This window comes from Kuraishia capsulata, genomic scaffold, assembly GCF_000576695.1.
Source record: "Kuraishia capsulata CBS 1993 genomic scaffold, Kuraishia_capsulata_scaffold_6, whole genome shotgun sequence".
Classification (NCBI taxonomy): domain Eukaryota; kingdom Fungi; phylum Ascomycota; class Pichiomycetes; order Pichiales; family Pichiaceae; genus Kuraishia; species Kuraishia capsulata.
In genome coordinates this window covers 424681-447009 of record NW_019172955.1, presented here as the reverse complement: position 1 = coordinate 447009, position 22329 = coordinate 424681, and the positions used below count along the sequence as shown (strand labels likewise).

At 46.4% G+C, this 22329-nt stretch overlaps 12 protein-coding genes across 12 annotated transcripts; 3 read left to right on the top strand and 9 right to left on the bottom strand.

Moving 5' to 3' along the window:
* Positions 1-73: 73 nt before the first annotated feature.
* KUCA_T00004983001 (uncharacterized protein) lies at positions 74-1067 on the bottom strand (the record flags this gene model as incomplete). Its single annotated transcript, XM_022606123.1, has 2 exons — positions 74-278; positions 337-1067. 2 exons carry the CDS (start codon positions 1065-1067, stop codon positions 74-76), a joined length of 936 nt encoding a protein of 311 aa, XP_022460986.1.
* Positions 1068-1304: 237 nt separating this feature from the next.
* Positions 1305-1876, top strand: KUCA_T00004982001 (uncharacterized protein; the record flags this gene model as incomplete). The annotated part of the gene is made up of 2 exons (XM_022606122.1): positions 1305-1356; positions 1413-1876. The coding sequence occupies 2 exons, from the start codon at positions 1305-1307 to the stop codon at positions 1874-1876; spliced, it is 516 nt and encodes a 171-aa protein (XP_022460985.1).
* Positions 1877-2325: 449 nt separating this feature from the next.
* Positions 2326-2714, bottom strand: KUCA_T00004981001 (uncharacterized protein; the record flags this gene model as incomplete). The annotated part of the gene is made up of 2 exons (XM_022606121.1): positions 2326-2397; positions 2454-2714. 2 exons carry the CDS (start codon positions 2712-2714, stop codon positions 2326-2328), a joined length of 333 nt encoding a protein of 110 aa, XP_022460984.1.
* Positions 2715-3250: 536 nt separating this feature from the next.
* KUCA_T00004980001 (uncharacterized protein) lies at positions 3251-5071 on the bottom strand (the record flags this gene model as incomplete). The annotated part of the gene is made up of 1 exon (XM_022606120.1): positions 3251-5071. The coding sequence occupies one exon, from the start codon at positions 5069-5071 to the stop codon at positions 3251-3253; it is 1821 nt and encodes a 606-aa protein (XP_022460983.1).
* Positions 5072-5506: 435 nt separating this feature from the next.
* On the bottom strand, positions 5507-8281 carry KUCA_T00004979001 (uncharacterized protein; the record flags this gene model as incomplete). Its single annotated transcript, XM_022606117.1, has 1 exon — positions 5507-8281. The coding sequence occupies one exon, from the start codon at positions 8279-8281 to the stop codon at positions 5507-5509; it is 2775 nt and encodes a 924-aa protein (XP_022460982.1).
* Positions 8282-8508: 227 nt separating this feature from the next.
* On the top strand, positions 8509-9397 carry KUCA_T00004978001 (uncharacterized protein; the record flags this gene model as incomplete). Its single annotated transcript, XM_022606116.1, has 2 exons — positions 8509-8713; positions 8769-9397. The coding sequence occupies 2 exons, from the start codon at positions 8509-8511 to the stop codon at positions 9395-9397; spliced, it is 834 nt and encodes a 277-aa protein (XP_022460981.1).
* A 169-nt stretch (positions 9398-9566) lies between these two features.
* KUCA_T00004977001 (uncharacterized protein) lies at positions 9567-12701 on the bottom strand (the record flags this gene model as incomplete). Its single annotated transcript, XM_022606115.1, has 1 exon — positions 9567-12701. One exon carries the CDS (start codon positions 12699-12701, stop codon positions 9567-9569), a length of 3135 nt encoding a protein of 1044 aa, XP_022460980.1.
* Positions 12702-13102: 401 nt separating this feature from the next.
* KUCA_T00004976001 (uncharacterized protein) lies at positions 13103-14791 on the bottom strand (the record flags this gene model as incomplete). Its single annotated transcript, XM_022606114.1, has 1 exon — positions 13103-14791. The coding sequence occupies one exon, from the start codon at positions 14789-14791 to the stop codon at positions 13103-13105; it is 1689 nt and encodes a 562-aa protein (XP_022460979.1).
* Positions 14792-15041: 250 nt separating this feature from the next.
* Positions 15042-15692, top strand: KUCA_T00004975001 (uncharacterized protein; the record flags this gene model as incomplete). The annotated part of the gene is made up of 3 exons (XM_022606113.1): positions 15042-15152; positions 15376-15456; positions 15507-15692. The coding sequence occupies 3 exons, from the start codon at positions 15042-15044 to the stop codon at positions 15690-15692; spliced, it is 378 nt and encodes a 125-aa protein (XP_022460978.1).
* A 403-nt stretch (positions 15693-16095) lies between these two features.
* On the bottom strand, positions 16096-18262 carry KUCA_T00004974001 (uncharacterized protein; the record flags this gene model as incomplete). The annotated part of the gene is made up of 2 exons (XM_022606112.1): positions 16096-17947; positions 18003-18262. The coding sequence occupies 2 exons, from the start codon at positions 18260-18262 to the stop codon at positions 16096-16098; spliced, it is 2112 nt and encodes a 703-aa protein (XP_022460977.1).
* A 692-nt stretch (positions 18263-18954) lies between these two features.
* On the bottom strand, positions 18955-20847 carry KUCA_T00004973001 (uncharacterized protein; the record flags this gene model as incomplete). The annotated part of the gene is made up of 1 exon (XM_022606111.1): positions 18955-20847. One exon carries the CDS (start codon positions 20845-20847, stop codon positions 18955-18957), a length of 1893 nt encoding a protein of 630 aa, XP_022460976.1.
* A 999-nt stretch (positions 20848-21846) lies between these two features.
* On the bottom strand, positions 21847-22170 carry KUCA_T00004972001 (uncharacterized protein; the record flags this gene model as incomplete). Its single annotated transcript, XM_022606110.1, has 1 exon — positions 21847-22170. One exon carries the CDS (start codon positions 22168-22170, stop codon positions 21847-21849), a length of 324 nt encoding a protein of 107 aa, XP_022460975.1.
* Between the last annotated feature and the right edge of the window lie 159 nt (positions 22171-22329).

The following is a 22329-nucleotide window of genomic DNA, read 5'->3' as shown; positions in this document are numbered from 1 at the left end:
AAGCAGATCGCAAGGCAGATCAGGACAGGGTACATGGCATTGAGCTCACATTTATGCAAATTCTTCTTGATCTTCACCATCGAGTGTGTATCGTTGTGTGATCCTTGAGCAACACCATCATTTTCACACTTCTCGCAGAGATCGAAGTCCTTGCACTCAAGACAGTGATATCTGACACCGTGGATGTAATTTCCATTTTCAAAGCCAGGAGGAACACACCCGTCACAGTAGATCCCGCGATGAATCGCAGTTGGAGCTGGCCAGGGTCGACTGGTGAACTTTTTGGCCTTTGAGTTTTTGGAAAATTTGGAGCATCTAAATTGAACTGGAGCAGACTCATTTTCGGAGTCAACGAAAATTCCATTCGCACTGTACAGCTTGGCAGGATTCTTGATGAAGTCCGAGTTCAGCAGATTGTCCGAAATTACGGTTCCGAGATCGTTGATGTTGACGAGGGAAGCCAGGAACTCGGGAATTGAAGGATGCCCTTTCTTCTCGTACAGCTTGGAATAATGATCGAAAAACTTCTTTGAACTGGATTCATCATCCACCAGATCTTCAAAGATTTTGATGAGAGAGGGCAAGTCCTTGGCCTTGCCTGGACTAGGCTCATCTGTGTGTTGAGCTGACGAAGTGGAACTAGAGGCGGAAGTCTCTGCAGTCGAAGGTGGGATCGAAGGAGCTGCACCCGCAAATTCAGCTGCCGCTCCAACATCTTTAGACACTTCCTCCTTCCGCTTGCCACAAACAATATCAAGCTTCAAACAATTCTTCACCTGGAGACTACGGTTAAGAGCGGCAAAATCTTCAGCTGTCTTCAACGAAACATAGCGCTTACTCTTCTTAGATTTCCGTTGGATCTCAAGCTCACACTTCTTAGATTTCCGTTTGATCTCAAGCTCGCAATTCTCCAAAAAGTCCCTGTACTTCTCAGGCGAATTCCTAATCAATGACTTCAGAAGCGCCTGCTCAGTCAGCGGAGTCGGGAGATTCTCCCCGTAAAAAATATACTCGTCCTTGTGGACATCATCAGTTGTTATCTTAACAGTTACAACCGTGAATGACATCGTAACCAGCGGTTGAAGTTTAAGAGAAGAAATACTGACAGGAAACAGGGGGCCAGCCGATTTGCCCCCCACAGTTTAGTTGAAGGTCGTGTGTGTTCCAATCATATTCCCAATCGGGAAACAACCTCCAAATGGAGGCGATGCTTTGACGGATGAGATATGATACGCCACAAACCGTTTATAAACAGTCTATAACGGTATTATTTCTCCGGTGCTTGCTAAAGATATTATTGTCCAATGGCCAAATATCCCCAAGCCGTTGTCTTTGACCTGGACTACACTATTTGGCGTGAGTTCAGACCAAAATCTTTCCCTTCGCAATGATTCGGTGACTAACGCCTCTAGCTTGTTGGTGTGATACACATCTAAGCCCTCCGCTTAAACTGGAGAAGGCTGGAGGAACGCGGGAAAGACCCCTAGTGGTGGATTCGTACGGATACAAGCTCCAGGTGTATCCAGATGTTCCGCGGATTCTCCAGGAGCTTCAGGATAACGGAGTCCAAATTTACAGTGCAAGTCGGACCGCTGCACCTAGGATCGCACGCGATCTACTGAGCCACTTCAGAATAGATGGCTATTTCGAAGATTCAGAATGGGGACAGGGTTCCAAAGTGAGGCATTTGAAACGATTAGCAGAGAGGAATAAGATTGCTTTTTCAGAAATGTGTCTTTTTGACGATGAGATGCGCAACAAAGATGTTGAGCGGGATCTTGGTGTAAAGTTTTTGCACATCCCAAGTGAGCGGGTTGGCCTGACCTACGAAATATTTCAGAGAGGAATGGAGTCGTGGAGGAAAGCCACGAAATGAAGTCGAATGGACCTTGTGGGTCAGAAGGGCACAGACGAGTAGATACAAAGAATTAGAAAGCGAGAAAGGAGCCTCTCTATTCCTGAGATGGATCTTCCAGGAGGTCATTATGAAGTTGACGGGAAGGAACTTTATGCGACAACGAAATCACCACAGTGATCATGTTCACCAATGCAGTTGGATTAAATATCCTGAGCACTCATCTCAGGGTCTGGTAGTGATTAGCTTCGCGTTCATCACACCTAATCTAGAACTCAAAGAGAACCCTTCAACTGGAAAGCGGTTGCTCTCAAACACGTACTGAAACGATGTCTTAAACGGATTGTGATTAAATATAGATATAGAACTGATATAGAACAAATATCCCGACTCATAGACAGACAATAAAATGAGAAACCTGGTTGATCACGTAATAACGAAACCACCAGATTTGACCAGCTAATACAACTTCAAACATTCAGCGACTTGACCAACGCCAAAAGCTCTTCCACAGCCGCTCCCTCAGGCGCAACCACTTGTTTCTATAAAACGCGTTAGTAAAACTCCCCAAAACTCAAAAAGACCAATATTAACTCACCTGTTCTAAAAACCTTCTCAGATCTTCCTCTGACCACTCTTCAACAGAACTTTCGGGCAAAGCGTAACTACTTTCCGTAAGCGCCGAATCCTCACTCTCTTCATTCGCCTGGCTTGGCAGTTTGGAGTATAGAAACGCTTTGATCTTTTCGGTGGGATCAAGATGTGGATATGTCTGCAAAAAAACGGCGCCAGCGCCAACCACAACGGCAGTGGCCGCAGTAAAAGCAGCGAAACGTCTTTGGCGCGTAGAGATTGCCATTATTGTAACTGAGCCTATTAAGTGTTAGCACGCGGTTAGTTTGGAGCCAAGACGCGAGCCGTACAAACGCGAAAAGACACTTACAAACTCGAAAACCAAAGAAAATCAAAGAAGAATGTGGCTTCTCCGCTTTTCTTTCAGGCGCTTCGCGAATTTGTCGGAGTCCACCACTAGCCCAGGTTCACCCCCAGAAACGGTGCTCTTTTTATTGTGAGAGCGGGTTCCCCCCTTTGGGGGTGGCATCATCTGCCTCCCTGCAGAAGTGGGAGATTGTTCAGAGAGTTAGCGCGCGCCATGGCCAGATCAGGCAACTCTATCCCTAAGTGTATTATTCTCACAGGGTGATAGATAGAGCGCCAGGCGGTTGTTTTAACTCGATTTAGGGCCAAAAGACACGGAAGAATGGCCGGTGAAAACTATTTGAGGATGGCGAGTTCCGCCTCGATTGTTGTATATTGCTATGTAAAAGACAATCAAGTGGGTGCTCAAAACGTGTGCTTCAAGCGTGTAAAATCAATGTGAACTAGGGCAAGCCTTTATTCATCGCCCTCATACCTTTTGCAGTAACCTAACCAACTGTATTCAACGCATTTCTTGGGAGAATCAGGATAGTCTGGAGTATGCGAAGTGGCTGTGGGGGCTATTATCACCGAGGAGCTCTTCGTGATAGTTCTAGTCACCAGAGTCGAATTCTTGTGCAGAGCACTGGAGGGATTCGATGTTTTGGTATTTGATGTAGAAGTAGCCGACGGTTTCTCTCTAGAAGACTTACCGTCTGCCCATTTGATGCAACGACCATACCAAGTTCTTTTCAGGCAATCAGCTGGGTCCGTTGGCGTCGCAGACTCACTGCTTGTCGAAGAGGTGGATGTGTGTCTGGTGGTGGTTGTTTTCTTCTTCTGGTCTTCGTCGCCAACGATAAAGTTCCAGTTATAGCAGTCGTGGCATGGCGGAGGAATTACGCATTGCGCAGTTGTGTTGTACTCAAGCAGGACGTTGTCTATCACCGTGTGTATCCTGTGGTTGGTGATTGAAACGTGCCAGCCAAGATCTGTCACGACATCATAAACGCAAACCTTTCCAGAATGGCATTGAGTTTCCATTGCGTAGCCGGCAACTGCACATGTAGAGCTCGCTCCATTACACACCCCCATGAAAATCGGGTCTGCAGTGTGACCAAAGTGCCAAATATGCTCCATCCTGGTAGGTATTCCGGGCGGCATTGGAAGATGAAGTCTGCGAGTAGCAAGAAGCTCGCCCGGGGCCTGGAATGTCACTGTTGGCAACCCATAGGTTCTCCCTACAAGACTGCTAAGGGCACCACCGAGTGAATGGCCCGTCAGCCAGATATTTGCGTCCGGATACAGAGAACTCACGTTTCTGTATATGTCCATTGCAGCACGGTAGTATCGATCTTCCCGCTTCATCTCCTTCTCCAGACATTTCTGATTGCATGTATATGACGATTCGTAACAGTCACAAACGGTCTGCCACATGTATGAAACTCGTGCACAACAGCAAGAAAACAGCAGGTTGTCGTTCACTTTGTCACTGATAGAAGTCTCACTATCTGTCCCTCCTGTCAGTCCAGTGGCACTGGTTCCCTTGATAGCCACAACAATTGTGGAGTTGTCTTCATTCGCGAAAACATGACCTCGTATGCCGTCATCCATCCATCCAAACCCATCTGTGTCATTCCACTGCTGTCCCACATCCTGCCAGTCACCTTTCCCAGGAATCTTGACATAAGCATTGGAAGCCATTAATGCCAGACTCACCACCGTCTGTTTGTCCGTGACATTCGGAATCGGCACGTCCTCCTCTTCCGCCCAATCCAAATGTATACCTGCGATTCCTTGGCTGCCAACTTCTAATGCATATGCCAAATACGACTCAACAAAGTCGGGTGCCCGCTCTACCAGTCTCATAATAGTCATGGAATCCGATTTGAGACTCAACGGCTTCGACCATGGCGATTGATCTGCAAACCACAACGAAAGAGCCGTTTGATCTTCTTCCTCTGCACCATATTGTGCGATTGTCTCGACATTGCTGGTAGAAAAGGCCTCCGATTCTAGTAATTCTGGTGTCAAATCTAGTCTTCTATGAGTCAAATGTTTCTCACCAGTATTATGGTGAAACAAGTGTCTTATTGTGAATGTCTCCTTGGCTTGTTGTGCTTTCATCTCCGTGGCGGCATCCTCCGCTAAACTCATTCCTCCTCCCAACCAACCCACTCCATACACTAAATAACCAAATGCAAATATAAGAGCTAGTATACAGCTCAGTACCAACGAAATCTGCGATTTCGCCGATTTGTTGCGGCTGTTCGAGGGTGGGGCCGAGTTGCCTCCCATGTGCTGTTCAAGAGTTGTAAAGCTGAAACAAGCCGGTCTGATTATAACTTGGACTCCTTAGCCCAAATCAATGTCTCCCAATCCAAAGAAACAAAATATGCAAAGATAAATGAGCTGATGACGGACAGAAGAGAATACCAATAGACATTAGAAACCACAAACAAGACTAATTATGAGTGTGTACTTGGGATTGCGGGGGTCGTGCGTAGGGCAAAGATAGTGGAGATGGCAGAGATAAGGGCGATTAAGGATTAGAGACGTTAATATGGTAGTACATATTGCTGTTATATAAATACAACCTATACAGATCTATGAGTTATCGAGCCTGTCAAACTATACGTTGTTTTCTTTGCTACTCTCTCAATGGCATGGCGTCTCGTTCATTGTAATAGATGATGGTCGTCTGAGGCCTATACCTTTAGCACCCTGTCTGTCCTACAAGTCATCATGGACTGGCAGTGGCTTTGCGGTAACAGTCTCCACAATAGTTTCCACAATCGTCTGAAAAACTGTCAAAATCTCTACCACTGTGGCAGTAGCAGTAGCAGCAGAGTTCCACTCTGCAGTCGCGGTAGATTTTGAAGCCTTAGTAACCACAGTTTCAGGTTGGTCTTCGGTAACCGTTTGAGTGAGGGTGGAAGTCAATGTCACCTCCAACGTGACAGTTTCGTCCTCATCATCCTCGTCATTCTCCTCATCTGCTTCACCATCTATATCTTCTTCCTCTCCATCAGCAGCTTTCACGGGGGTTGGAGTCACCGCAACCTCTGGTCCTGTTGAGGTTATCTCTTCAGCAGTTGAAGCTGACACAGTTGATGATTTGGCCTTTGTGGCATCTTCAGCAGTGAAATTTTCTAATTCTGCCTCAGAATCTTTAGTCTCGGTGACTCTTGAGTCAGTGGCAGATTCAATATCAGTTTCGGAAACCTCAGACTCGGTCACAGACTCAACATCGGATTCAGCATCAGTCTCAGAAACCTCAGAATCGGTTAATGACTCAACTTCAGACTCGGTCACTGACTCAACTTCAGACTCAACTTCAGACGCAGTCACTGACGGCTCAACCCCAGATTCAGTATCAGTCTCGGAAACCTCAGACTCGGTCACAGACCCAACATCGGATTCAGCATCAGTCTCAGAAGCCTCAGAATCGGTTACTGACTCAACTTCCGACTCGGTCACTGACTCAGTCTCAGTCTCAGAAATGACTCCAGTAACAGAGGACTCCTTTGTAAAAGTTTCCATGCTAATTTCTACTTGTGTTTCAGACCCTGTCTCGGTTACCACCTCGGTTTCGGTTTCGGTTTGAATCTCAGTATCAGTCTCCGTTAAAGCGTCTGTAGAGGTTTCTGTATCAAAATCAATGTCCGTAACCAACTCTGTTCCTGTCTCAGTTTGAAACTCGTTTTCAGCCTCTGTCACACGCTTGACTTCGGTCCCAGTTTCAATCCCAATATCCGCTTGCACCTCAGCTTCTCTCTCTGTCTCCGTTTCAATATCGGACCCAGAGTCAGTTACCGATTCTGTAACAGAGTAAACAGTCTCAGCTAAAGCAGAATCAATACCCGAAGCATTGGCAGCTTCTCTTGGCGGTATTATTGCTGAACTAGCACTTTGTGCACTCTTCGTCTCACCCACAGATAGGTCGTCATCAGTGAGATGCGGAGTTTCTGTATCGAATTGAGTATTAGTAATTGGCTCTCTGTATATCGACTCTTGGACACTTTCCGTGGAGCTTGACAAGTCGGGCTGTGGTACATACTTGGTTTCTGCATTAGTGTGAATGATTGGCTGACCCACTGGGAGGATAGAGGCCAGTTGTTCTGGTTCGTCGGATGAGATCTTGACGTCCGGTTCACCAACTGGTAGGATTGTAGCAACCTTTTCAGGCTCGTCTTTACCAATCTTGACATCTGGTTCACCAACAGGCAAAATCGTGAACATCTCTTCGCTCAACGTAGTCGTAGAGGAAGACCGGTATGAATAGGCAGATGAGGAAGAGATCTTTATGAATGTTTCACTCGGAGCGATAGGCTCGATCTTGAAGTATGGAGTGCTGTCATGAGGGGTCTTCTTTATTAGCTTGACAGATTTCTCGAATATCGCAGCGGCGTTACCAGATTGGATAAACCATTGAACGAACATGGCCAAAACGCCCAGCAGTACACTCCAGAAAAGGAATCCTATAACTGAGGACACCTTTGATTTGGCACTAGCAAAATTCTTGGGAATCAGGATGATGTTTACGGTGTTTGCAGCAGACACGCTGGCCAGGTATGTACCATCAGACGAAAAGGTAATCTTGGTAATGGCAAAATTGTGCACCTGAGATGTGGTGGATATAATTTTCAAGCTTGTAGCCCGCACTATTGTGATGGAGGTATCACTACCGGCCAAAGCCACCAAGCCGTGACTGACATCCATGGAGGTTATTCCCTTGAGTTTCTTAGAAACGACTCTAGATTTCACAACAGCAGACTTTGGAATGGAAAACTCTGCAAGAACAACCCCACCGCCCTGTTTTAATACTCCTGCAATAAGTATAGTGTTGTTGTCCAAGAAAGCCACCTTTCCAAGCGCAAATTCCGGGAAAGAATCGTGTTTCAAAACGGTCCTTCCAGTGACGGTAGACACAGTCTCCAGTGTAGATGCGGTGATGTAACACGCTACCTTTCCATCGGGAGAAATACAAATGTCCTTCACATCGCCAGATGCTTTGATCTCAAACTGTACATCCAGATCGTTGGTGTCAACCACATATATTGTGGAAGGGTCTTTCGACATGGCGATAACAGCTTTTGCACCATCTGGAGTTAAAACAGTGAGTTTCTGGTATTCTGTACTTACCCGGCTATCTGAAATCTGTGCCGAGTCAACCGCTTTCAGATGTTCGTTCGAATAAATGAATTTGCGAAAGTGCTTGTTCGTACCGTTTTTGATGGAAGCAGAGTCCTGGTTGACACCCAGTATTATCACACCCTTGCTCGCGTCCAAACTCATCGGCGAGTCTTCGTTGTCAAGCAAAGAAAGCTCACGGAACTTCTTGAGCGCTTTTGGCCTCGAAAAGTCAACTTTCAGGGCAGTCAGCTTGTTCGGAATACCATTGTTTCCCTCTCCACCACCACCCGTAATAAGTAGTGTGTCTTCATTCAAAAATTTGGCCCCATATACAGGATACCCCACATCGTAACTGAACTGTTTCAACACCATCTTGTAATTATGAGCAGATCAAAAACAAACCGTCAAAGAAGGCACTGAACGGTTATATCAACGTAGCTTCTTCGGCGGTCGTGATAACGTGTTTTGATCTGGTCGTGTATACCCCGCTAAGTGTACCCACCAATCCTACTCAGCACACTTGAGATCTCACCGAAGACAAGACATGACAGATCACCACCTCGAACAATTCCACCAGCTCCATACCGCTTCCTCTAAAAATGCTTAGAATTGCAAGACCTATTGTTGGGCTACGTGGTATAAGCTCCCACATTACGAGAGTGCCATTTGCTGTATCTGCAAGATCAGGAGCCAGATGCTATTCCTCGGCACCTGCTAGCAACGGCAAGAAGCTGGGTCTTTTGGCCGTTCTCGGAGTTTTGGCGGTAGGAACGACACTATACTCGGCCACGACGCCAGTGAAGCGTAAGTTTAGATTTTTGGTGCAAATTTGAGGGAATTTCTCACTAACGACCCCAAGCCCCTCGAGCTTATATCGAACCTGTACTGAGTCCAGCATTCAAACCAGGCGAAGTCTCGGTGCTTTTTGTGCTCGGAGGTCCAGGCTCTGGCAAGGGCACGCAGTGTGCAAAATTGGTGGCCGGCTACGGATTTGTGCACCTTTCAGCAGGAGACCTTCTCAGGGCGGAGCAGCAGAGGCCCGGCTCCAAGTATGGAGAGTTGATTGCCCAGTACATCAAAGATGGACAGATTGTGCCTCAGGAGATTACCATCGCACTGCTAGAACAGGCAATGAAGGAGGAATTTGGCAAGGGTAAAACCAAGTTCTTGATTGACGGGTTCCCTAGAAAGATGGACCAGGCGATCACCTTTGAAGAGCAAGTGGCCCAGTCTAGCTTCACCTTGTTCTTCGACTGTCCCGAAGCCGTGATGTTGAAGAGACTGTTGGAGAGAGGAAAGACCAGTGGTAGAACGGATGATAATGCTGAGACCATCTCCAAGAGGTTCAAGACCTTTGTGGAAACGAGTTATCCGGTAGTGGAGTACTTCGATAAGCAGGGCAAGGTGATAAGGTTGTCTTGTGACCAGCCCGTTGAAACTGTTTATGGTCAAGTTACTGCTGCTCTGAAGGGCAAGGAGATTATCTGAGGATTGTCTACGTTTCTTCGTCTACATTTACAGTGAAATATATATAGAATCCCACTGACGGGTTACTCAGATCGAGTCAAAGCAAAAAAGAGTATTTTGTTCATGATTAAGTGAAGCAAATTGAATCAACGCTATAGAACTAACCAATCAGGTTTCCGATCTTTCTATTTCAAATTCCCAGCTTGGTTTTGACCAAAGCAGAAAGAAGCCCGTTTCTGGCCTCAGTCGTCTCGGCGTTCAGCTCATCCTTCATCTTAGTTGCATAGTCGTCGACCGTCTCTTGGGCTGTGTCTATCTGATCTGACACATTGTAATACGCCTTCCTCATACTGGCATTAACACCAGGGAACCATTTTCCAGTCCGTGGGCTCTTTGGCTTAGAATAGCTCAATTGACGCTTCATCTGAACCTCTTCGTCGTAATAGGCTGAAGAGGGCGTGGCCGTATTACCCAATAGTTTGATATTTGCAGGATTGTAAGGTGACACGGCAAAAGCAAGTTGAGCTTCTGCACGGGTAGCCTTGGTACGATGGGGACCGCTCATTACCATGCAGAAGTCTTCATAAGTTGGCACCTTGACGTTACCGATCATCACGTGCATAGTGTTCACGGCTGGGTGACTTGGAATCACCAGATCTTTATTGAAGAGCCTCACATCGTGAGCGTTATTTCCAGTATCACGAAGTCCCATGATGTTAATCAGAGCAGCTTCCGTGTCATTGATTCTCAGAAACACATCTCCCATGGGCAGGATCGAGCTGTGAGAAGAGTACCTTCTGTTCAAGGTATACGGAAGTGTCAGAGTCTTGATATCGTGCAATGCAGGAATGGACAACACTTTAACCTGGTTGGAGTTGAGCACCAATATCAAAGCAAACACTACTTTGGAGTTGGTCGGGTTGGTTCCTATGGTTCTTCCTGTGATTCCACCCACGGCCACCATGCCCTTTCCGTAGTTCTTGCGGGCAACCTTTTGTGATCCTTTCAAGACACGAATGTCAGACGAAGAGACAGTGACAACCAGATTTGATGTCTCTGAAGAAGGTGTGAACCCCATGGTTGCGTAGTTGGGTCTTCCGGAATCGGCCATCAAGGGAAGAATGGTCAAGATTTCGGACTCGTTAGCATCCGCAGAATCAGAATACTTGACCTCGTAACGCCTATTGGGTAGTCGAGCAATGTCATACGTCAGAAGTCTTCCTATGCTCGTTCCAACATACATCGTGAAGAGGGCTCCCTGCTCAATGCACTGAGGGGAGTTTGCAAATTCAATAGAAGTGGCCACCAGCTTGATTGCAAGACCCTTATCCTTGAGAGTATCGTTGTATATGACTGCCGGGCCTCTTCTGTCAATAACAATAATGGTACCATCCTCATATCCAACAGCCACGAATCCCACGCTGCTGTTACACACCGCAGTCACAGTACCGGTTCTGGCCCTGAGCAATGAAGAGGGTAAGAACCCCTCGGAAATATCCCTTGGTGCTCGATCACTTATATCGTTTAATAATTTGTCATTCTTTTTAATCTCCATGCTGGACAGACGTCTGTTCAAGTCACCCACAGTCGGCAGAAAGTTGCGGTTTTTCTGGTACTTGAAAAGCATAACGTCCCCGTTGAACAAAGCACAAGATAACTCGGCGGTTTCTGGGGCAAACGACACCTTCTTTATCCCAAACTCGGGGGAATCATCGAGCAAAATTCGGGATATGTCAATCTCAAACAAAGAGTCACTGTCTAGCTCACCCGCAGAAGAGTCCCACAATCTGACATAACCGTTCTCGTGACCGGTTACCACCACAGACTTGAGATCAAACTTTCTATATCTGTGTCTTGCTGGAGTTCCTCCCTTCAAAAGAGCGCCAAGTTTACGCTTTTTCGCTGACAACATTCCTAGCCACATTGTTTTTGGGACCGCAAACGAAAGAGAGCACGTGATCTTTGGGTTGAGCCACGCAACCGTTGTGGGGAAAAGCTCGGCAGTATAACTCAAATTTCCAGTTGGATAGTTCATGAATTTGAGCTCGCCATTCTCGAAAAGAACGGCCACGATCTTGGGGTTGTGGTTTCCAGAGAAATACGGAGAGGACTCTCCAAGTGGGAAGAAATCCACGATGTTTGAGGAGGAGTGAACCGGGAACACCCGTTGCTCGATGGGCTGGGCATAGTATTTGCCCATCTTTTCGTACGACGTGATGGAGTACTTCGGAGCTGCTCCAAAGTCCATTCTGATAAGATTGTGAACCCCCTCGCTAGCCTCTGAGTCTCCTCCACATATCAGCAGGGAGGTGTACTCCGGGTCGTTCTGACACAGCCACGCCAACTTGATGATCGGAGTCACTCTCCTGTTGGACCCAAACGAAGGTCCATTTGCCGGCACGTTCACATACGTGTCAAATAATGTCCGTGCTTGCAGCAAAGTTTCCGTCTTGGCATCCCAGAACACCAAGGAATTGTCCTCGTGAAGTACCACTATGTTGAGACCGTTGGGATGCCACAGAGCGTTGCGCACCTTGGGCTTGTAGACCCCAAACCTATCGAATTCGGGTCTGGCGTTCTCTCCACCAGGAGCTCCTTTGGGAATATCATACACGAAGGTCTTAATGATCTTAGCCTCAATTATCGAGTAAGACACCACCACGTAGTTGTAGGCCACCAGTATGGTGCCAAAATCTCTGGGGTGCCATCTCGCAGCCACCACGGGCGAAGTCTCCACGTTCGGCATGATCTCCTTTTGCAAATTCGCCAGCTGAAAATCTGCAAAAAGTGTTCTCTCGATGTCAAAGGCACATACAATTCCGGTTTGGAGCCCCAGAAGTAAATATTCCAGTGAATAGTCAACGTCGATCGCAGTGATGAGAGCAGGTGCAACGTAGGTGGAGATGATCTTATTGGTATGCAACGACAGCGTGAAGATGGTGCTCTTGGCGTCAATTGCTACCACAAACACTCCTCTCAAAAACTTCAACGTGGTTATTGGAAGATGTGTCTTGAGCTCGAAAACAGCTTCCACCCTCTGCTGGCCATACACATAAACCTTACCCTCGTCTGTTGACAGTGCCAGTAAGCTCTGTATGGGATCGTATGCGAACGACACAACCGCACCCGAAACTCCGTAATGGTGCAAATCATCCACTCGGAAGAGATTCGAATCCAACCCGTCTGATAAATCTTTTTGTCCTGCTGTTTTAATTGCATTCGTAACTGCATTGAAAGAGGGCACGGGAGAAGTTCCCGAAACCGCTCTTATGGATCCGCTAGGCGACTGGCTCCCGTGTTTTCTAAGCGAATTCTTTTTGAACATTTGGATGGGTATATAAATGGGTTTATGGTTCAAGGATTGAGACTTTGCGTATCTGTTAAACCCATAGCCTTAAGCGTGCTTGTAATAAATAATCATAAGCCTTCTTGGCTTCGGCCCAAACGTTTGCTGCCGATGAGCTCATATGGGTGTGCCCGGCCGATTTTGGGGCTCAGGCAGAGCGATAATTGCTAAATAGGTTGGTTAGATTTTAGTGTAATTTATTAACTGTGTTTGAGGGTTCGGAAGATTTTCATTTTCGAAATTACAAAACAACTGAAATGAGATTTTGAGTGAAATGTGAGAAACAAATCGGGGGGAAAGGCGAAAGAGCCTTAAGTAAGGACTCTAAGCATGGACTGCGGCTTTCTGAAGCTTCTTTCTCTCTATGGTTGACTTATTGTTCAAAATGTCGACCCTGCCAATAACGTCGCCGCACTCTTGGCATCCACACTCATCTCTTCGGCCACTACCTCGCCCTTAGAGGTCAAGTCAGGCACCGGGGCTGAAGCCTTGGAATCGCTCAAATACTCGCTGTATTCCTCAGTGACGGGCTTCTGGGGCGACTCGTTATCAAACACCAGTTTGGGTCTGGAAGTCCACGAATTGCCGTTCCTCTCTGTGGGAACACGAGATGGCGATTTCAGTCTGGCTGTAGTATGTTCTCTGCCTAGTCTAGCCAGAGAGTCGCTAGGAGGAATCAATTTTGTGGAGTGCAATAGAGCCAACTTTTTGCGTTCGGCTTGGATTTGCTGCTGAGCAAGCTGCTTGAAGGTCTTTCTGAGAGAAACTGTCAGAAAATCGGTATATTCTCTCGATTCCAGCAACATGTTGTAAGTAGTTCGTTTCACTTGAAAGGTTAGTTCTTTCTCCCAGTTCGTGGCAGCATCCAAAGCCTTGATGGCCTCGTCCACTTTTAAGGGGTCAATAATTGATTTGCTCTTCAAGCGGGAAATGTTTGCATGTTTCCGTTTGGTGGACTCTTCCGCCTGAACCAGCTCCCTCATGAGAAGATGGCGATTCGTCAAGGCCTCCTTGATGTTGTATGTGTCCTCTGTAACTAGCAGAAATTGTTCTATAAGTACCGAGGAAAAATTCAGGTGTTTCACAAGTTCCATCTCGTTGGCCAGTTGCAACACTTTATTCAGCTTAAGCCACATGTTAGCCATGTCCTGGCTCACAAGTTCCAACCCAGATAGTTCCTGCAGCTTCGAATAAAAATCCGAAATGCTAGTATTTGCATTTTTCTCCAGCTTGGCAATTTTCTCCAGATTCCGCACCAATCCCTGCGAAGCTAGATACACAGACTTGATCAGAGGTCTGAACTCAGCCAGTTCTTGCGAGGCATCGTAGGGGGGGTGTAATTGTTTGAGAGTCTTTCTCTTCAAACCAGTTGCCATAATTGAGTTCGTTGCTGGCTTTGTCTTCGAAGGCGAATAACTAAAATCATTTTGTTCCAGAAAAAGAACGAACTCCTGGTTCCTCACCAAAATCGCGTTACTCGTGATACGGTTGAACCAGTCCTGGAGCAGATTCGTCAGCGTCGTCTGAAATTCTATGCTTCCAAAGTTGTACAGGGTAGGAATAGCCGGCAGGGCTGGTACGAACACTTCGATGTTGTTATACATCAAGTATCTGTAGAGAGCATCAAGCTCCTTGTATGTCCTTCTTATCTCCTTGTAGGCAGTTTTTCTGAAGCCAGGAAGTTTCCGCACTTCCGCATTCAACTTGACTATGGGATTCCGGTAAGCGGAAGATGTGTTTCCATTCTTTTCGATGTCCGCCACTTTGATGGCCATTCCAAACGATTTAGCGTGGAAACGCTCTGGTACAAACTTCTTCAGGTCCAATTGCGACACTTCCTTGTGGAAAAACGAATCAGGATCTTTGGAATGGTCCTCAGATATCACTGATGGGGCCACAGGCTGTTCGGGCTGTGGACTGGGATCTGCGTCTTGTTCTTCCCCGTTATCATTGTAATAAACAGACCCTACAGGTCCTCCCACAAAGCCGTCCCCAGTCTGTATCACACTGTGCTCCGAAAATGGATTGTTATCAAAATCTTCCGGGTCGTACGGAATTGCAGACGTCATCGTCAAATATACGCCAATTTGTTTTAAACTTGGAAAAAAGAGGGCGTTGTGTCTTGTCTGTAATCTCAATTCGGCATTGCCAGCCAATGCAGTTTAGCATTGCATCCCCTGGTAGTGTACCGGCCACAAGATAACATATTCGGTAATAGATCAGTCATAGATCAGTTATAGATAAGTCGTAGATGCTCTTTGTTCAGATCCGGAGAGTAATCAGATTTCTTTCAGATCTTGCTAATTTGAAAAAGCAAAAATGACCGTTAGCTCTGCATTAAAGCGCACGATCCTTCGTCCTGTCAACTCCTCGGATGTTGCTTTAGGGGGCGCTGTGTTCGACATGGACGGAACCCTTTGTCTACCCCAGGTACGTACGGGTTGATTTGAAAACAAGAGAAAAATATGCAATTTACTGACATTTACTGACATTTCTAGTCATGGATGTTCAGTGAGTATTATCAACTTTACTACCCCCGGTTATTGAATTTCATGGAGGTTAAATGATTCTTCACTCCGTGACTAACCTCCCATTAGAGGTCATGCGAACAGAACTGGGCATTGAGAATACAAATATCGATATTCTATCCAAGATGGCTTCTCTTTCAGGAGAACAAAAACGTGCAGCAGAGCTAAAAATCGAACAAGTCGAAGAAAAAGCGATGAACGAAATGGTATGTATGAGGAATGGTGGCCTCATGAAATGATACTAACTTCGCATCAGATACCCCAGAAAGGGCTTTCCAACCTGTTCGCGTTTCTAAACGACTCGAACGTTCCGTTGACAATTTGCACGAGAAACCAGATAGTCAGTCAAATTTTCTTTTCAGCGACTTTCGCCTCTACTAACGGTTTAGAAACCTGTCAAACATTTGCTCAAGAACTTCTTGCCAGACGCAACGCTCACTGAGCCTTTGATCACACGTGCCTTTCAGCCCACCAAGCCTGCTCCTGATGCGTTATTTCATATCTCCGAAAAGTGGGGTGTTTCACCAGAGTCCATGATCATGGTTGGTGATTCCAGAGACGACATCTACTGTGGTTTGAATGCAGGCTGTATAGTGATCCTAGTTAGACACGAGCACAATGCCCATCTGATAGACGAGATACCAGAAATTGACGAGGTTGTTGACGATCTCGACCAGATTATTGACCTTTTGAAGAACGGGATTGTGAAAAAGCCGAGACATGGTTATTCTACAAATATCACCGGAGCTGGATATTAGAGACGATTTTAGGCAATAGCCTGTGGTTTTTGACGATATACAGAAAGCGCTTCGCACATTGTTCATCCCTTTGCTTTCAAAGTACCTTCAACGGAGAACATACTGGCCAATCTCGGTTATATACTTGACACCCTTGTATGGCTTCACATTCTCGCCAAGGCCTTGGGCACTAGTGATCTTGAGCAAGTCCACCTTGATACCACTGGGCAGGCATCCCTTATTTCCATAACTCATTCGGACGAACTTTGGTTGTAACGGTCTTTTGGGCAACCTGGCGGTGATGCTTTCGTCGTCACTCGCGTTGTTGGAATTAGCATTCGAGTCAGAATCAGATAGAAGGGCACCTCTGAATGAAGGATGAACTCCCAGAGTCAACAGCTTGTCGAAACCCCATTCGTAGGTACCTTTCTCGGTCATTCGCAAATCACCGTGGGTCATACGTAGAGACTTCAGAGTTAACGGGGTTTCATCGGAGTCGCCAGCCTTGGAGCCAGGATCGGAGATCACAATCTCCAGCTTCAGATCGTCTACTCCCTTCACTGCCTTGAAGCTGGTTGTGTTCACCTGGATCTCGAACTCGTTCGCGTTGAGGCCCAGACCCACTGTCAGATCAACGGATACCAGACCCATATAACTAGACAGCTCCCTGGCATTGTCTGAGTACAACGGGTTGTTCAGCAGATCAATGGAGTAATCCATGAGGTTGAAAGCACCGTCTGGAGGAACAAAGGATAGTGTTCCGGGTGTTTGCACCCATTGAGCGATGTCCACACATGGGTGGAATGAAGGCACTCCCAGATCGTGCCGACCCGGAGACATCACCAGCTTAAGATTGGGGATTCCAGATAAACGCGATGTGAATATAACTTTTCCGTCTATGCGTGCCACTATGGGCGTGGTGAAACTTTTGGTGGTGTTTTGAGACCCCAGGTACGAGGAACTGCTGTAGAACGCTGATCCCTGGGGAATTTTCTTTGAACTTTTGGACCTTCCTGATTTTGAAGGAGGAATGATTACCGTAATCCTTTCGGTCACATCCACAAACATCTCGTTGTTGGTGTACTTGACGTTACTTCTCCTCCATGGTGTAGAAGATCCCGATTTCTCCCAGACAGAGCCATTGCCAGTTCCCTTAGCTGAAGACGGAACAGGACGGTTGACACTCACATTTCCACGTCCAGGTAACGTGTCCTGCCTCGAGAATGATTTCTGGGCAGATTCGGAGAACTTTTTGGTTCTGTCGAGAAAAGACTTCAAGATGCTAGAGCTTGGTAAGAGGTCCTTCAGCTGGTTAAGATCGGTGATATATGGATAGTCCGCGTCCACCATCTCCTGCAGCAGCAGCACCAGAGTATCGCTATTTGACTCAACAAGGGCCACTGTGATGGGTTTCCCGAGAAAGAGGTTCATGGCCGATATAACCCGATCTATGAAGTCGTGGTAAAGAAGCGGATTGTACGTTGGATGAATCTTGACATTTGTAGCCGTGTGATTCGTTGTCCCTGTGAGTTGTTCTCCTTCATTTTCGGACTCGTCTCGCTCCTCTTCATATTCTGATTCTTGGAACTCATTATTTTCTTCCTCATACTCTTCCACAGACTCCTGCTCCGACTCTTCCTCAGACCCTTCCTCAGATTCCTCTTCGGATTCTTCCTCCGAAGTCTCGCCTTCGTCTACCACCTTCTCTTTTGTATATGCCACCTCCACAGGCGAAGTATATCCACTTCCAACAACAATCACCACGAGAGGCCCCAACTTCTTCCATGCAACAAACAGGTTCGACTCCAGCTCCACCAGAGAAGCCAGACCGGAGAGGAAACATCCGCCTTTGAGCTCATTCACGTCATCTTTCTTGTCGTCTTTTGCATATCGCAACTTGTTGAAGATATACTGATGCCCGGGAGTTGACGGCCTCAGGGAGTATTCAAAAAGTAATTTTCTGGTGGATTGGTTAGTAAGATGTCGTATCTGTTGTATTGTAAACCTGTACTCACCCTTTTTGGTCTGCAATGTACAGACTTTCGATAAGTCCCATTGGTTTGAACTTCTGGGTTTCTTTGAACTCAAAATTGAACCTGAGCAAAGTATTCGGTACAAATTGCGTTAATTGTGGTGGTGTAAAAGATATCGAAACCAGATCTGTCATTGGGTCTTCAGGATGGCGGCCAGGTTTGCCAGTGCAAGACTCAAATTTGGGCTTATCAGCCAAATAGGCCACGCCACAGCTGAGATCTTGAATCTTGAAGCTAGTCATTACACTCTACAAGACAAATTGATATTATATGGAAATATTGGTATTCACATTCAAGAGTCACGAACCGGGCAAGTTCAACTGATCAAAAAAAAGAAAAAATGGAAATTCACCTGTGATCAACACGGGGAACTGGGAGAGATAAGAGAGTTTTGAGAGAACCTTTTTGACGTTTTGTAGTTGAGAGAAACGTCAAAGGTGAGAGACTGAGCGAGAGAGAGAGAAAGAGAGAGAGAGATATAGATGATAGAGATGAAACAACAAATCACTCGTCACAGGGTAAGGAAGTGACGGATGGCTGTCCACAATTCGACATATTAGTATGCGGGCAGACTTGAAGGAAACAGCCAACAAGGCAAAAAAACCAGAAAGCAGAAGAATTCGAGGGCTAACAGAAACAAAAGCGTCTGTCCCATTTTTATGTTCAACTTGCTTGCAAACCAATCAAATTTTGAAATGGCAGAGTCCCAAAGGGCGACCTCACACACACTGAAAGGTCAAAAAAACATCCTTTGAGGTACCACCAAGATCAACATTGATTGGATAACAAAAAAATGGAACATAGAAACGGAGAACAAACGAATTTTGAACTGTTTGACAAAAAATCGCAAAAGACAAAGATATCAGAGTGGCATACTAAGCTCAGGCAGAAACACTAGTCTTCTGCCAAGCTAGACACAACCTACTGACTTTACCTAATTGGTCTTTGAAGCACCCTCGGAGGCAGAAGCTCCGGTCTCAGGAGCGCTGCTTTCCTCCTCCTCCTCCTCGTCATCTTCGAGCAAAGCGTCTTCGGCACCCAAGTCCATGGCGATTCTTTGGTCAATGTCTGGAATGTCAGCCATACCGTAGACACCAATGAAGATACAACCAAGGACACCGGTGATACACGAGAACACCAAAGCAACAATACCACGAGCGGTGAAACCGGCTGGAAGTGCCTTATGCTGCTTGTTCTCACCAGACAGATCAAGGTAATCTTGGGAGTTGGCAGCTGCGTTACCGACAGTTGGGATGTTGTTGGTCTTACAGGCGTTCAACCAACTCTCAGAGAGGGTTTGGTTGGCCTGAATTCCTTCTGGGTCCTCAATGAGAACAATAGCCAGACCCTGGGTCAAATGCCATTCAATGTGACAGTGGAAGAACCAAACACCTGGGTTGTCGGCCTTGAATCTGATTCTGAAGTACGACTGAGGTCTGACATACAGGACATCTCTTCTCATTGGGTACTCAGGAGCGTCGTATGGAGCACTCTCGTTGTAAGCAACTGGAACAGCTTCATCACCATAGTCCTGGGCACGCTCGATCACCTGGAAAACATGACCGTGCAAGTGGAAAGGATGCTTACCAGTATCCTGGTTGTTGAGGACAATCTCAATAACCTCGTCCTTTTCCAAGACAAAAGCGTTCACGTTGTTACCATAAACCAATGGGTTCGTAGCATCTTCTCCGGCACTCATGACAGTGGTCAAAGTTGGGACCTTTGGTGCAATCCAGGTGATGTTGTTGAAAAAAGCATAGTTGACACCGTCGCCCAAGTTATCCATAGCAACATCAATCACGATCTGGTAATCAGGTTCGTCATAGGCAGCCTCCTTGGTCAAAGGCTCCAAGTAGAAGTCATCAAGGAAATCATCAATGGAGTCAACGAAGTATTCGGTTGGGAGATCTGCAGTCTCATTGTATACGATGTAATTGGTCGAGTTCAGGAGCAAGTCACCTGGGATGGTGTCAAGCATATCGTCATCAAACTTTTGCATGAAGGCATAGTTCTTAGAGGTGTCGCTCTTGGTGGTGATCAACACAGTGTATCTTTGAGCAACGGTGATGTAAAGCATCTCGGTCTCATTCTTCTCCACATAGATACCATCAATCTCAACAACGGTGAATGTGTGGTCCTCCATGTAAAGATATTGAGAGACGAAAGCACCAACGTTGATGATGTGAACCAAGTAAGTGGTGTCAGGTTGGACAACCCAAGAGTTGTTTCTGGTGTTGTTAAACAAAAGGTTCTGAGGAATTGGTTCAGCACCAGTTGGGTTGTAACGGTTCATGAAATCCTTGGTCAGGGTTTTGACATCCTTGTGGTACCATTCGGCAACGGTGAGGATGACCTCTTCATCATAATCGTATGGATAATCCTCAGTGTCCTCAATAATGAAAGCAGCCCTCATACCATCACCGTATTGACTCTCAGAGTGCGAGTGGTACCAGAACGAACCGACTTGATCAGGGACAGTGAAGTTGTACAGCATGCTTTCACCTGGGGCAATTGGACATTGGGTAACATATGGAGGACCATCCATCTGGGTGTTGTCACGTTGGAAAAGACCGTGGAAATGGAGCGATGTGTTGGAGGTTTCGAAGCCATTGTTGAGCAGAATCTCAACTCTGTCACCCTTCTTGACCTTCAGGTCAGGCCAAGGCCACTCGCCATTGACACCAATGACTGGTCTCTCAAAGAGCCCATCAGGGTTGTAACCATCAACCCAACTGGCAGTCCAGTTGTACGAATGGGTTTTGGCCGAGGCAACAGCAGCAAAAGCCGAAGCCACCAGAAGCGAAGCCTGTTTTCTGTCGAAAATCATGGTGAAAAAAAGTTATCTCTTTCTGCTCTCAGACTTCAACTCTCGTTTTGAAATCTGTCTCTCGGGTTCTCTAAAACAGACTAATCTCTCTCCAGCGATTAGACGAAAAGGAACAACAAAAAGGGAAGAAAGGGAGATTGGCTTTTGGTTAGAAAAAAGTCGGACAGGGAGAAGGAATTGAGGACCTGGGTCAGGCGAGCCGATATTTAAAGGCCCAGGCATTGGCTGTATGGTCTATCCCAATTTGAAAAAATTTGATCAAAAAGATTAGCGGCATATGCGCCACACGTGGCGCATACACTCAATTTGCGGACATCGAACATATGGGGAGAGGGGGCAGAAAGCATTTGCATTGTTTGAAGAGAAGGTGTATATATCATATGAAGAAGTCGAGAGAAAGCATTAACAGAGCCATGTGCCGTTGGGTTAGCAGTGATCTTGTGACTCAGTCCGACTTCAAACAGTTATCTGAAATATCGTAGTCAGAAGCATCGCCAAGTAAACATCACCCACGGATTATCTTTTCCATCAGCCAAGACCCGAAAAGGTCAGAACGTTACGGGAGAATTTTTTCCGTCGTACTTTTTTCAAGAAATTTGTAGGTAAATAATGCACATTTTTCAAGCACTAAACTACTCGTATCGGAGGAAGGTGGATTATTGAGAAAATCAGAGGAATAAAATTGCTATAGCCTCCAGTCGGCTTCCTACTGGTTATCGGAGCTTCTCCCCGAATTTTAACTATCCTGTTTCTCTTCCAAAACAACAACTTCAATTAATCATTTTCAAACAATAGAGTCAGTGATGCGGGAATTAACCCTCGAAAAAGCATTTGGTGATTTTTTTGGACATTGTCAACGAAATTATCCAGAGATGGTTGGTTGAAGTGCAGTGGCAGTGCAATAACCCGTCCATTCGGATTGAAGAGGGAACAGTGACACCTCGCATACCAGAATTTAGTCCCCCCGAGTCCAAATAAATTCTCTCACGAGCAGTGAATTTACGCAGCACGTCGGAGGCTTGACCAAAGTCTTATTGGTGGTTGCGAGCAGAACTTAAAATTTGGTGAGGGATAAAAGGGTTTCCATCGAGACCGATTTCGGCGCGACGTTGATGGTATAATGCCCCACTCGTCCGCTAACAATCTATTCCATCTACATGCCTGCAGGCATTTTGTGGCCTGCCAAGAAGGGGAAATCGACCCACTCTCTGAGGGCTCGCTGTTTTCGGTCGACATGCCTCTGTGGGAAGATGTTGCTGAGGTAAGCAACAATTTGGCTTGTGATCGTTTTGGGATTGATTTGTTGGACGGTGCACTACACATTTTGTTGGGCGCACATATGGGTGGTACACGACATCCCAACTCGTGGGGTGTGAGCTAGCTTTGCTCGAGGTTGGGCTTTCAATGTTGGTCTTTCGCGTTTCAAACCTGATTCTCACAGGCCTTCTATGCTTTAACTAGACCAGGCGATACGTCTGAAGT